This window comes from Eublepharis macularius, chromosome 2 (assembly GCF_028583425.1).
Source record: "Eublepharis macularius isolate TG4126 chromosome 2, MPM_Emac_v1.0, whole genome shotgun sequence".
NCBI lineage: Eukaryota > Metazoa > Chordata > Lepidosauria > Squamata > Eublepharidae > Eublepharis > Eublepharis macularius.
Window position 1 is genome coordinate 178,354,371 of NC_072791.1, and position 14,278 is coordinate 178,368,648.

A 14,278-nucleotide genomic window follows, 5' to 3' on the forward strand; every position below is an offset into this window, starting at 1 on the left:
TCTGACAAAGCAATTTCAGGTTGCTTGAGCCACGATAATCAATGCTGACTCATCCAGGGTTGCAGAATAAAGCAACTTACCAGTGACAGAAAACCACAATGTACTCTGTAGGGGCATTAAAACATTTGCAGTAGTGAAACTGACAAGTTTTATTTGCAGGTTGATCCTCAAAAATAGAAGTTCCCATGTGCTTCCAATTTTCCTTAGACTGACATAAACAGTTGCTATGAAATTTGGTATATTATGGTGGTGGAGAGTGCCCTCAAGTCATAGCTAACTCATAGTGACCCCTGGCAGGGTTATCATGGCAAGAGATTAACAGAGGTGGTTTGCCATTGCCTGCCTTTGCAACCCTGGTCTTTGTTGGAGGTCTCCCATCCAACCTTGCTTAGCTTCTGGGATCTGACAGGATCAGGCTTACTCAGGCTATCCAGGTCAGGGCACGTAATTTATAGCAGTGTTCATAAAATAAAACAATAATAGTAACAATCAATTTATATACCGCCCTTGAAGACAACTTAACGCCCACTCAGAGCAGTTTACAAAGTATGCTATTATTATTCCCACAGCAACAATCACCCTGTGAGGTGGGTGGAGCTGAGAGAGCTCTGGAAGAGCTGTGATTGACCCAAGGTTAGCCAGCTGGCTTCAAATGGAGGAGCGGGGATTCAAACCCAGTCCTCCAGATTAGAATCCTGCTGCTCTTAACCACTACATCAAACTGGATATACATTTGTAGCAGATGTGATAAGAACAGTACATCTTAATTAGCAGGTTACAATATGTCAATAAATCTCTTACTACATTTTAGGTATTAGAACAAACCCAAGACTACTTCTTCATATTGCCTTTGGAGGGTGATGGGGTAACTGTTATACAAAACAGAATGCTTAGACAATATTGAATCATGCTGCCTCTTTAAGTCATTTGGGTTGGATTAACGCTTCCATAGGGACAAGGAATTCTGTCCACAGAGTGTGATTTCCTATCTCCTCCCTTTTATAGTAGCCCCAAATGTCTCCCCATCCAGTTCCTGGGGGAAAGTGAACACCCAGGAGCATAAGTTTATGGGCATTGCAGGTTGATGATGGGGAGGGCAGAAAAATTGGTCTCCATGGGAGAAAAAAAATCTTGGAAAGGCTGTGGATGTATGATCTACCATTGTGCCATTATCTTGGCAAGTTAATCACTATCTCAAAATTCAAATACTTACTGTGAAGATAAGGAATTGTGCTAATTATCCATTCATCTGTTAATATTTCAGTTTTTGATGACTTGATGCATTTCAGTTGACTTGAAGAGTCTTTTGATTCAATCCAACAAATCGTGTCCTTGTTGTATATATAAACTAGAGTTTGAATTCCAGTTCCTCTCACAGAGCCAAGAGTCGATGCTCTAGTGCCATTCAAAAACAGGACCTCAATAGTATCAGAGTTTGCAATCAAAAGGATTGGTGGTAAATCATTAGGCTCTAAAAATAAAATGAAAAAGTAGAAAAAAGGTTAATTGACAAATATTCATCCACAAATTCATTTTTCCCAGGATATGCAAAATAATAATAATTATTATAGTTACTTGTAGATTTTTTTCTTCACACAGTACGCATTTAATTTCAGTGACTCACTGTGTTCAATTCAATTTCTACCAAAATCTGAGTTAATAATGTACAACATGAATTGTGAATTACAAAAACATAGGTGTTGTGCTGGCTCCATAGGACTATAACACAATATGATGTCAGAATAAATATCCATTTTAAATTCAGTGCTGAAAGTTTGAAAAGCAAAGGAATCCAGGTTTGAACTTAGAATGCCATTTTAGAATCAGGGATGATTAAAAGTTTAATGACCAGGCACAGTCCAGTCAAACTTACAGTGTGGCACAGCAGCTGAACTGAGTCTACTACCATGTGAAGACAAACAGTAGACATTTTTGTCTGCCTTTGGATCAACTCTGAGCGCATTCAATTGAAGATGGGACAAAAAATGGGATGTTTCCTGCAGGTGAGGTAGGAAGCCAAAAATAGGAGACTAGGCTAAAACTGGTCCTTCAGCCCAAGAATAACCAGCAGCTACACTGAAAACACCGTGGCTCACAGACATCAAATAACAATCAGAACATTTTCTCCCTGCATTAGTAGTTTAGAAATTGCACCTAGCAAAGTAGCACATGAACTTGCCAGTTAAATTGCTGAGTTAGGAGTTCTTTGCGGCGACTAATGAGGGAGAAGGGGGAATGAGAGAGGAGAAACTGGTTTCTGAGATAACTGCCCTCTGGACTTCTGGGTGTCCCCTCCCACACTCTCTGGTCCAACCTTTATTTGTTTAACCCCAGCTGCTCACAATCAGTAAAAAGCGGCGGGGGGGGGGCACAAACTGGTTGGTAGCATTTAAGCTTTGTGCTCCCTAAAGAGCTCTCATTATTCTATACTAGAATAATGTATGTACGTGTGAGATAAATATAAACCCCTTTTACAACTATTTTGATAGCTGTAAAGCTATTTTGATAGATAGACAAGATACAGATGTGATGAACAACAAAGATTTGTTTACAGAAAATAAGGTGTGTAATAAGGTAAAGGATTTGTGTGGAATGTACAACTGTCTCTCAACTCCCCCTTTTTAAACAGAGGCTGGCTCACCCCCTCTCTCACCCAGTGGTGTTCCATGGACTTTGATTGGCTAACAATCACTTGGATTTGCATGAGGCCAAAATCACAACGATTGGTTCAGAGTCTGGAGGTTAGGCAGGACTTTGGTGATGATTGCCACCAATTCTATATTTTGGGAATAGCTTGCATCGCCACCTTTTCCTGCCTTTTTTAAAAAAATTCCAAGCTCAAATGAAAATATTCTTTAATTGGGCTTCCTAGTATACATTTTACAGTTGAATAATATCACTTTTCATTTTTATTTATTTATTTTATTTATACCCCATCTTTCTCCCCAATGAGGATCCAGAGCAGTTTAATTTTTAAATCCAGTTTTATCCATTTTACCAATGTTACTTCCAAATCTGTATACTCACCACTTTTCAAAGATCCCTTATATGGGTGTTGCGTAGGAAGGGGTCACTGCTCAGGATAGGGCACTCTTTAAACTGAGTGTAGAGCCTGAGAAAGCAGCTCTTGGGACTGAGAGGGGGCAAAACAAAGGTAACTTCTTTATGTTTTGACTATTTAAGTGAGGATTTGGGCCCAATTGGAAAAAATGAGGCACATTCACACTTACACAAGTCTATGGTACATGCAGGGCTGGTGCCAGGGTTTCTGGCACCTGAGGTGGGATATCTACTTGCGCTCCCCCCGCCTGGCTAACTAACTTGATATTGTAGGCTTAACAATGATGAATTTTAAAAACATCTCCAAAATTATACCTTTTCCAGCTTTTCCAGCCTGCTGTCAGTATTCTTGGAGATTGGGAGGGGCATCGGTGTAGCTTGGTCATGGGGCTCCCGGGGTAGGAGGTCGCAACTCTTGCCCAGTGCACACGCACAAAGCGCACATGTGCTCCGGCCCTGTGCGATGACATCACTTGTGATGTCATCATGCAGGAGCATCCCCCTTACCTGAGGCGGGCGGCAGCGGCTAAGGGGCAGGGAGGTGGCCCGCTATCCTGCTCGTCTCTCCGCTCACTTCCCCGCTCGCTGCCATGCCGCCTGGACACCTGACTTTCTGGGAGCCAAGGCAGGCAGCAGCGGTGAAGGTGCGGAGAGGCCAGCAGTGGCATGGCCCACTTCTGGGTTGGGGGGGTCGTCGGGGTCTAGCATGGCACCTCCTTCAGAGTTCAGCACTCGAGATGGCTGCCAGCACCACCTCCATGGATGTGCCGGGCCTGGGTACATGTCTCTCCTAACTATGTATAACATACTGCTCCATGGGGCAATTTGCTTCTGTCAATTTTAAAATCCAAAGCAGAACCCCAACACATAAGAATAGTAAGAGAAACTGCAAAAGTGAAGTAAGTTCTCCACGAAGGGCTTCTGAGGTCAATTTGTGAATAAGGAATCCATTCAAGAAGTAGGACACATTTACATTCAGAGTACACATGTGATTGACTAGGCAGGCCTCATGTTTCAGCCCCAACCCTCACTCAAAGTTTGGGAGCAAAAATGGGGTAGAATGTGTATGATTTTGTGAAATCACTTTTGGGTGAGTACCTGGAAATGATGTCACAGTGTCTACAACACTAGGTACTTCCCAAATGTATATGGCAAAACCATAAAGGAATTCCTAGAGTGTCACAGACATTGTTTTTCTATCCAGACGAGACATTTATTAAACTCTCAACATCCTTGAGAGACAGAATAGACGGAAATACTGGTGACTTATTCAGAACCATTCAAGTTAGCTTGACAGCTATGCAGGGATCTGTGTCTGAGTTTCCCATATCTAACATTCAACTCATTGTATTACACTAGTTCTAGTTGTACTGGAAAAATTATATTCAAAATAGGGCACAGAAATAACTGGAAGGAACAATGCCAGCCAGTTTCCCACCATAGTGAGCACTCACCAGCACACCTTCTGCAGGGTCCATTGGGGCATGTGTGTGTGCTTGTTACTGAGAAAAAAAATCAGTGGATAGAGGATTTAGAGAAAGCACTGTTTTCTGGGAGACTCTGGTATCATTACGTGCAAAATAAAGCTGCCCCAAAGAACCTAGAGGCCCTCATTGCAAAGAACAGGAACAAAACTCATGATAATGAAAAAAATGGATTCTATCTGAACTGGCAACACATTATCCAGAAAGGAAAAAAAAAAACAATAATTGCACATAGTTCCTTCGGAAAGTACGGATTCAATGCACACCTCTAATGATCAGCCTCTCTGAAAACAAAGCTGAAGACAATTGGATTATAATTTCGAATCTGAGCCCATGTTCTGCATTTCTCAGTTTTAGTTCACTCTTGAATTAAAATTTGTCCCAGGTCCTAACACATAAAAGCTTATCAACTAAGAGCTAAAAAATAATTATCATCATTAGTGTCTGTGTAAGCCACATGTTGACACCTAATCTATATGAGTTAACTCACATCCTTCCCAGAGCAGTCTGGCAAGATGCCAACCTCCTTATGACCAACATTTAAAAGAACAAGACTGACAACATACCAACCAGGTACAGATCAGCAATGAGAATTCATGCCTGCCTACAGAAGAAAACACCCCTATTTGTCATCCATGCGGATTCACTTTGATTAATTTCATAACACCCAAGTACTCATGAGCTTACCAACAATTACAGAAAGTGGCTTGTAGCTACCAGATGCACTCTAAAAACAAACAGATATCCTAAGCAGAGGCGGGCATGGACCAAGAAAACCCCATGGACCACCGGCCAGTAGTCCATCAATTTTCACAAACCACGGAGCATGAATTTTTCACAAACCAGACCCATTCACGGATTGGTTTGTTGGTCTGTGGTCCATCATTTCTGGCAGACCTGGCTTTGCACCCTTCACACTCAGAGAGCCCAAACTCACAGAGAATCTTCAGCAGCCTCTACTCCAGCCACCTCCAAGTTTGGCCAAGATTGCATTTTGGACATCTAAGTTACAAACCCCCAATGTTGCCGCCCCCAAGAAACTTTCAGTAGATACTGGAGTTGCAAATGCCAATTGACTTGCATTGGCTAACAGCACCAAAAAGTTGCAATGAGGTAAATTCCGACAGAAAAGGGTGGGGGAAGAGCCCCCTTAGTCACCACACAGACACCTTCCCAGCTGTTGCCTAGGGAATTCATTCTTGCTCCTTGCTTGCATAGAGAAGAAACGGAGCTCTCTGCTTGGGAGGCAGAGCTGCTGATCAAGGTTTTGAGGGCTAAGATTGGTGTTGGCGTGGCTACAGAATGTCCACCTCTTTGTTGCCTAGAGAATTCATTCTTCCTCCTTGCTCACATAGAGAAGAATGGGAGCTCTCTGGTTGGCAGGCAGAGTTGCCTATCAAAGTTTTGAAAGCTAAGATTGGCTGCAGAACGTCCACCCCTCCCTTGCAGAATAAGAGCTCTCTGGCTGGCAGGCAGAGCTGCCTATCAAGGTTTTGAGGGCTAAGATTGGCTGCACAATGTCCACACCTCCGTTGCCTAGGGAATTTATTCTTGCTCCTTGCTCCATAGAGCAGAATGGGAACTCTCTGGTTGGCAGGCAGAGCTGCCTATGAGGTTTTTAAGAGCTGCAAAACACTATGGGTGTCCTCTCCATTGCCTAGGAAATTGATAGATCAGTGCCAGGATGTCTGGACTTATGGACTACAAATGAACAGACTGGCCCAAATGGACCAACATTCGTGAAAAAGGTGAGTCTCACAAACTGCATGTTTGTGAAACACAAACTGGGCTGGACCGTGCAAAATTTTGGTCTGTTTTCTGGACCATGCTCACTTCTAATCCTAAAATATCTAAAGATCTGAGTGAATCTAAATAGAAACTGAACACAATATACAGGTAGTATATGGTTTTTAATAGACTTTTATTATTTCTTTCTTCCATTTGCTAATTAAGATTTTTCTTTCACAACAGAACAAACTGCTTGGGAATGGGAGGCCTGTTCTATTAATTAAGATTTGCTAACAGCACTTTCTGAAGCATTTTACAAAAGTACTTTAATGCCTAGACCACCTAATTCAGCAACTGGAAGTGACAAAGAATAATCCCAAGCACAGGCTACATGGCAACTTGTGCTGAAACTACAAAGTGTTGATTTTTGTTAGCTTATAACAAATAACAGAATGAAGTGCACCTACAAGGTACACAACTGAATCAAGTCCTTCCAGGCATTTCTGTTAATGTTGATTCTTATAAAATGAGAGGAGCCTGAGAGTGCTCATAGCTCAGTAGCAACTAACCCTGAAACTACTTTCTCCCATTTTCCTCCCTGATTTTCTTAGTTAGCCTTGTATGTGTGCTGTGTGTGATTTCTGTATGCTTGTCCTTTCATTTCTCTTTAATAAAAAAAACTTTTCTGGTTGAATATCTGCCTGAGTCATTTGAGAGTTCTCTAACCCAGTAAACATTGGTGGAGATTCCTAGTTACCCATCTCACTTGCCTCTTTAATGCTAATTCTCTCAACCAATTAAGGAGACCTCTTATTTAGGTAATAGTAGGTTACACATGGGAAAGTGTGTCCTGTTCCCATGGGCATGTATATACACTCAGGATACACAAATGTGTGTTTGTGTTTTAAAAAAATATAATTAAAAATTAACTTAAAATTTTAAATATTTCTATTCTCTTATTCTAACACAAGTAAAAGGCTAAATATTGACAAGTTATTATTAAATTGGATGCAATATAATAACAACTAAGGCAGCCCACTCTGGATTCTGGAGTCCCCTGGTTGAACTTCTACAGAGTTCTGAACAGTGGTGATTCCACATGTATGAATGCCCTGAAACCACAATATATCCATGTATCTAATAGCCAGTATGGGCCCATCTGCAGATACTTAAATTCACAAATTGGGACCACATTGAGATAAGAAAGGGAAACCTTTTTCTAAACTCCATGGGACTCTCCAGATTTGCAGAAAAATCCCAAAACAAAGAGGGTTAAAAAGGAAATGAAAAGAAAAAGCAGGTGGCTGCACTTGTACAATCAGCTGCCTCAGAACCCATGTCATTAATGACCAGGGGTGGAGGAACAGGAGCCTGTTCCTTCTTCGTCATCAGATACTGAGGCTGGTATGTTGGAAGTAGGCAGGTGGGTAGAAGGGAGCTTCTGCTGCTGACCACCCCATATCTCCCACCAGGCTCCCTTGATTTCCAAGGCATGGGCACTGAAGGCGCACTGTTGGATTATGAGTAGCTTGAACATACACTGCCAACTCCCCTACCCACTACCTCAAATCACCTACCACCTCCACTGCTGTCATGGGGGTCTTGGTGAGGAAGAGAGGGAGCCTCCCTGTACCTCCAACATCCTCCCTCTGCCACCAAATCGTGACATGAGCTGGTGGGAGGGCATGCAGCTGTGTGGTCAACAGCACTAGGAGACAGCTGGATAGGAAGGAACAGCAGTGGGGAGAGAGACCTGAAAAGTGGCCCAGTGGCTGGAAAAAGAAAAATTCTGTGAGAGAAGGGTACAGAGAGGAAGAGCAAGAGAGATATACCGACGGATACCAGAGTGGGAGAGGAGGGAATAGAGAGAAGGAGACTGTGAGAGAAGGGATCGGGAGGAAGATACAATTATGAGGAGAAAAAGGGTGGAAGAAGAGGAAAGAAAGCAAAAGCTGTAGGAATGGAATGCCCTCTCCTCACAAGTTTCTTGCTGGTCCCCACTTGTGTTTGTGCATGTACATGTGCACACATGTATGTATTCATACTATTAGAGGTACAGTCATTAACCAAGTATTTTTAGGTTAGATAGAGGTTTTGAAAATGTAACTCCTTGCTATGCAGCCTAAAGTCTACAGAATTGTGTATGAAAAATATTGCTGTATTGTTTACCATTCCAGTTGTTAGGTACAACTCAGTTATTCAAATGTATTTTCAGGTATCATGTAGGTAATTCAGGAAGAAACCATAAATTATGTTAACCTGATTAGAGGTGGGCACAAACCGAAATACGAACCAAAGTTAGTCACAAGCCAGGCTGATTCGTGGTTTGTGAACTGGCGGTTTGTAGGAGCTCATTTCTCATGAACCATGACAAATTTTAGCCCGGTTCGTTTGGTTCATCACTACAGACAGCCTGGCACCAATCAATTTCCTAGGGAATGGGGGGATGGGCTCTCTGCAGACCTTCTGCTGACTCGGAAGCAACATTTTCACGAAATGAACAAATTGGCTTGCAAAAGTTCATGGTTCATGAAATGTGACAAACCCACAAACTGCATGGTTCAGAATTTTCCCAGTTCGTGCTCATCTCTAAACCTGATACATCTGAAATACAAAGTATTATTTACTGAATAATTTGGTCAACACAATGTATCAGCAAGACATTCACTACCTACTAGAGTGGATACATCATTTAGACAATACTCAAACCGTGTCAGGCTACACATTCTTAACAGCAAAGCCTTTCCTTAGGCTCAACCAATCAAAAGCTTCTCTTCCACAGCTCACATTCATTCATGAGGGCTTGTTCAGTAGAAGGTCCTGTTGAATTATGGCCTTCATTAAAGCAGCTTCTGGAACAGTCAAGCAATGTCAAGCAATTAAATGCTCTGCATTTACTTCCTACCTTGCAGTCTCATAATCCTCCTCTTTTTTCTTCCTGAAAACAGCTTGCTGTGTTCCTGTTCCCTCTCTAGTGACCTCTTTTCTTTCTGCAAGCATTCCACTTTCTTTAGCTACACTATGTTCTGCACTCCATTTCAAGTTTAAACAAGGTCTCTGATGCAAAGGACCTGAGGCCTTGTACAAAACAAAAGAAGATAAACAATTCAAGCATTTCTACTTTGCTGGATTTCCAAGCTGTAAGAAGAGTATCATCTTGCTATGATGAGAATATAATTAGGCTAAATGTATTTTAAAATGTCCGAGTAATGATGCTATGCTTGGTGTTTTAATGAGTCACAAAATTAGCACACCTCTAACCTATGTACAAAAAAAGGAACTAATTATATCCTTCGTGCTCAAAGGGTATTAGTTTTCTCCTTGACTGTGGTTAAATGATGAAAGACTTCTATTTCCTTCCTATCTGCTTTTTACTTCAAGTTCAGATCAATAAACAGTGTCACAACACATAAGAAACTCATGCTTTCTTCCACACTGCTACTATCCCTTGCAACTCTATTGCTGAAGAAAATCTTTAAAGGTGTCAGAGGAGGTGCTACCTTGTAGAAGTCTTTTCTACAAGGAATTGATAAAAACCATAAAAACTTTACAATCAACTTTGAATCATTTTGGAGTATTCAAAACCATTTATAATGGGAATATCAGCACGATGGGAAAACAGTAGATGGATTAGCACTGAGGGAATCTGGGGAAAAGGACCATTTAAGCATTTGAAATAAAACAAGAGCAAACATATCTTTGAAAGAAGATATGCCTTTAAAAAGAGCAATGTAGATTAGAAAGCCTAAAACTTAAATTGAGTTTTCTTCACAAAAGCATTGTATTTATAAAGTCAAGTTGTACAGATTATTTTTGGAAGGGCTAGAAAAACATTCACTCAAAGACTGAGCAGAATAGACACTTTTTTGATCTAAGCAAGATTCTCTACATTATGCTCTATTTTCCTATAGATCTGCTACAATCAAGACTTTTCATGAGCTTCTTGCAAGACAGACAACTTTTTCAGAAGATAAAGCTTTCAATCAATGTTTTAATGTTTCTTTTTCTTGCATAGACTCTAATATAGTCATCCTAAAACCTGTTAAAGAAGAATACAAATTTTGATCCTTCATAAAAATTATTTCATTTTGGTGGTTATGTTCGTCTGCAAAAGAAGATTCAAGTCTAGTAGCACCTTAAACACCAACATTTTCAGGGTATAAGCTTTCAACGGTCAAACTCCGTTTGTCATGTATTCTGGAAATCTCACTGGACTTTAAAGTGCTACTAGATTCAAATACTGCAGAAAAATTGTTCCATTCCCCCCCCCCCAATAATGGAAGGTTCCATCCTAATTCCAACTTGACTAGTGCAGTGGTGATTAGTAATTATGGACTTTTCAAAAACGGTGCTGTACATAGCCATAAGAAGCCCCAGCCCTAGTTTTCCGGCTGTGAGGTATAGGGTGGCCACCATGTCTTCCAGGCCTGAGTGACTCCCAGCAGCCTCCTCAAGGCTTTGCAGGAGCCAGTAGATTCAAACCACGAAGCCAACCAATCAGTGGCAGGCTGGCTGAGCTCTTGGGAGTGGACCCTTCCACTAGACCTTGAGAGTGCAGTCTCCAATCAGGTCTGCCAGTTCTGCTTATATTCTGGAGTCAACCAGGCCCTTGTAGCAATTGTCTCTGACCAGCATTCCTCCCTTATCTTCCTCAGATTATGTTCGGTCTTCTGGCAGGCATTTGGTTGGCTTATGTTCCTCACTTGTTTGCATCTGGGTCTCCTCTGCTTTCCTGAAACTCTTTGGTTGCTTGTTCTAATTTTGTCACAACTTTAGGTGGTGGCAGTTTTGGCATTGGGCATGGATCCTTTTAGGGGGAAACAGCCTGTATGCACTGTTTCCTCATAGCTGAGGATCCCCTAAAGGGATCTTGGGGGTGATACTTGGCAAGGACAAGCCCAGCACAGGGGCTGTCAAGGCATGCTCGCTCCCAGGTAGCAGAGGAACCACACAGAGGTTTATGCCCCTGTGACATTCTACTTACTGTCATCCATGGTTTCCTCTCCTCATCAAGGAGGCTGAGGGAGTGAAGGGGTCATCGGCTGGCAGGTGGGTCAGAAAATATTTGGATCCGTGCCCCGTGCTGCACCAAGTCTCCATAAGCTCACTCATTGAGCTGGTCCCACAAATATGATCACAGGTATTTCAGTATCTAAACTGAAATGTGTTTTGAAACCATACTGGGAAGTTCAAGTGTTGTATAACTAAATAAAAAATTTTAGCGAGTGAGGAATTCTTCATTTCCTCAGTGTTTAAGGCAGTTACTATTGCCATAAGCTCATGTTGCACTGCTTCGTTGTTAATGAAGGGCAAACTAAGATATCATCTGTTGCTGGATACCTACTTTCTGCATCCTCTGCAAATCAATGTATACAGAACTTTATAAAGTTCAGACATGGACTACTTATATCATATAAATATCTGAATAACTCACAGGGAATCTTAATTCATATTGGAATGATATCTGCTGGCCTTACATCAAAGGCATCAAACGTTTACTCATTAACAAACACCATAAGAACATAAGAACATAAGCAAAGCCATGTTGGATCAGGCCAGTGGCCCATCCAGTCCAACATTCTGTCACACACAGTGGCTAGAAATCCAGTGCCATCTAAAGGACTGTCAGTGAGGCCAGGACACCAGATGCCCTCCCACTGCCTTCCTTCCAGCACCAAGACAACAGAGCACCACCTCCCCACAAAGAGAATACCATCTATCTCCTGTGGCTAATAGCCACTGATGGACCTCTGCTCCATATATTTGTCCAGTCCCCTCTAGAAGCTGGCAATGCTTGTAGCTGCCACCACCTCCTGTGGCAACGAATTCCATGTGTTTATCACCCTTTGTGTAAAGTAGTATTTTCTTCTATCTGTTCTAACCCGACTGCTCAATAATTTCATAGAGTGCCCACGAGTTCTTGTATTGTGAGAAAGGGAGAAAAACACATCTTTCTCTACCTTCTCTAACCCGTGCATTGTTGTACAGAAAGTAGCCAACTTCAGTGACACTGCAAGGCAGCAAAACATATTTTAGATATTCACACTGATAAAATCACAAGCACAAAGATAGTTGATACAACAATTCGTAGTCACACTGATTATTTTTTAAAACTGCTTTATCAAACCACACAGGTTCATATGCAAATTAAAAAAACATACTGAAACAATTTTGATACTGTTATTTATACAATCAGATGAAGGGTGTTTCATCAATGCATACATGCATATCAGTAACATAGAGGGAAGAAGCACAGGTGCACTGAAAGAACTGAAAGCTGTGGAAAACTGGGCATGCAGAATATTCAGAATGAATTTCCCAAATAAATCGGTTCCAAGAGCGTAATTCTAAACAGGATTACACCCTTCTAAACACATGGATTCTATTTCAGACAGCACTACAAATCTAGGAACAAATTATGATGAGAAGAACTTCAGAAGCCTCTGTAATCTCTATTAAAACCTTAAATTCTTAATGCAACATCTCTTTTTTTTATATAAATTTTTATTTTTAATTACTAACCGCAAAAACTACAAAGAAGGGAAAAAGGGAACGGGGGAAAGGGAAGAAACAACATATAAAAAACACACACTACATCTACAAGTATTGCATTCTCTTCATAATACAATTATTTAAAGTTAAACTTTCTAATATGCTATTAGATTGGTAGATCTTATAAAGTACGAACTACAGTCAGGATCAGGTCTTCTCCCCCCCCCCCCCGCGTCTCGGTCGCAGCTCTCTCTGAACAGCTACAGTAGCTGCGCTCACTCCCTCCTCCCCATTCCCCCCTTCAGATCCTAAATCTTCTCCTTGCTGAAACTCTTGATGATTAAACACAAAGTCCCTCAGCTGTGCTTCCGATGTTATCTTGTAGGCTTGGTCTTTATAACTGAACCAGATGCCTTCCGGAAATAACCATTTGTATTTTATTTCACGCTTCCTCGGAAGAGCTGCAAACCTTTTATATTTGAATCTTCTTTTCCGAGCTAAAAATGGAACGTCCTTCAATATCTTAACCTTGTTACCCAGAAAGTCCAAGTCCACATTGTACGAATTACATAAGATGGTGTCCCAAGTCTTCTTAGATGAAAAATCAATAATAATCTTGCAAGGCAGCTGACGCTTCGTTGCATATTTTGAAGATGTCCGGCGGACTTCCAGAATATCGCTTTTTAACTCTTCTTTAGTTGCCTTTGCGAATAACGCCAAAAGTTCTGACACCAAATCCTTTAAGTTTTCACTTTCCTCCTCCTTCACATTCTGAAGACGCAATACCGTCTGAGCACGATCCACTTGTAACCCTATCAATTGACTCTCCAAAAGCTTTACTTCTTTGTTTGTTGCTTTCATGAGTACTGCGTTTTCCCGAGCAGACTGCTCTGCCCCAGACGCTACGTCTTTAATGGTTTTCACTTTGTTCTCAACTGAGCCAACCCTTTGACCGATTTCATTTAGCTTATCAACAAAGGGCTTCATAGCTTCGACGACTGACCGTTTAACCACCTCTTCAAGAGACTCTCCTTTCCCCTACAAAGCAGCCGAAACAGATTTGCCCACAGCAGGGCTCTGCTTTTTCGTCACCATATTAGGGTGGGAGGAGTCCGCCAACTAAGTTCCAAAACTCAATGAAGGGGAAGCTATCCGAACCTTCTTAGCTTCAACTCCCACCAATCCTTCGCATACGCTTAGAATAACAGAAGGGATTCGCTTACTTTCAGGTTTCCACCTTAAATCTGCTTGTTGCCGTTCTCCATGGCCCGGCAGCACGCGATGTGCTGCGCAAGTCTGCCGGCCTCCGTAGGAGCAAACGGGCAATTTACCCCCTGCATCGACTTCAGGGGGCTCTTCCCACAGCGCTCCGGACCCTGACCCCCTCACTGGGAGTCCTGGGGGTTAACCCTCGCAGGCCAACCACCTGGTCAGGCTGCTCGGGCGCTTCCTCCCGGACCTGCGGAGAGGAGCGTCCGACATGGCCGGGAAAACGAAACCGAATCCAAATTCAT

At 41.9% G+C, this 14,278-nt stretch overlaps 1 protein-coding gene across 1 annotated transcript in view; it reads right to left on the bottom strand.

The window, feature by feature from the left end:
- Window positions 1-14,278, bottom strand: part of LRP1B (LDL receptor related protein 1B) — a 1,076,743-nt gene that overhangs the window by 686,219 nt on the left and 376,246 nt on the right. The window contains exon 6 of the mRNA XM_054970106.1: window positions 1,214-1,471. Coding sequence (XP_054826081.1) covers window positions 1,214-1,471 — 258 coding nt within the window. The remainder of the gene's footprint in view (window positions 1-1,213; window positions 1,472-14,278) is intronic.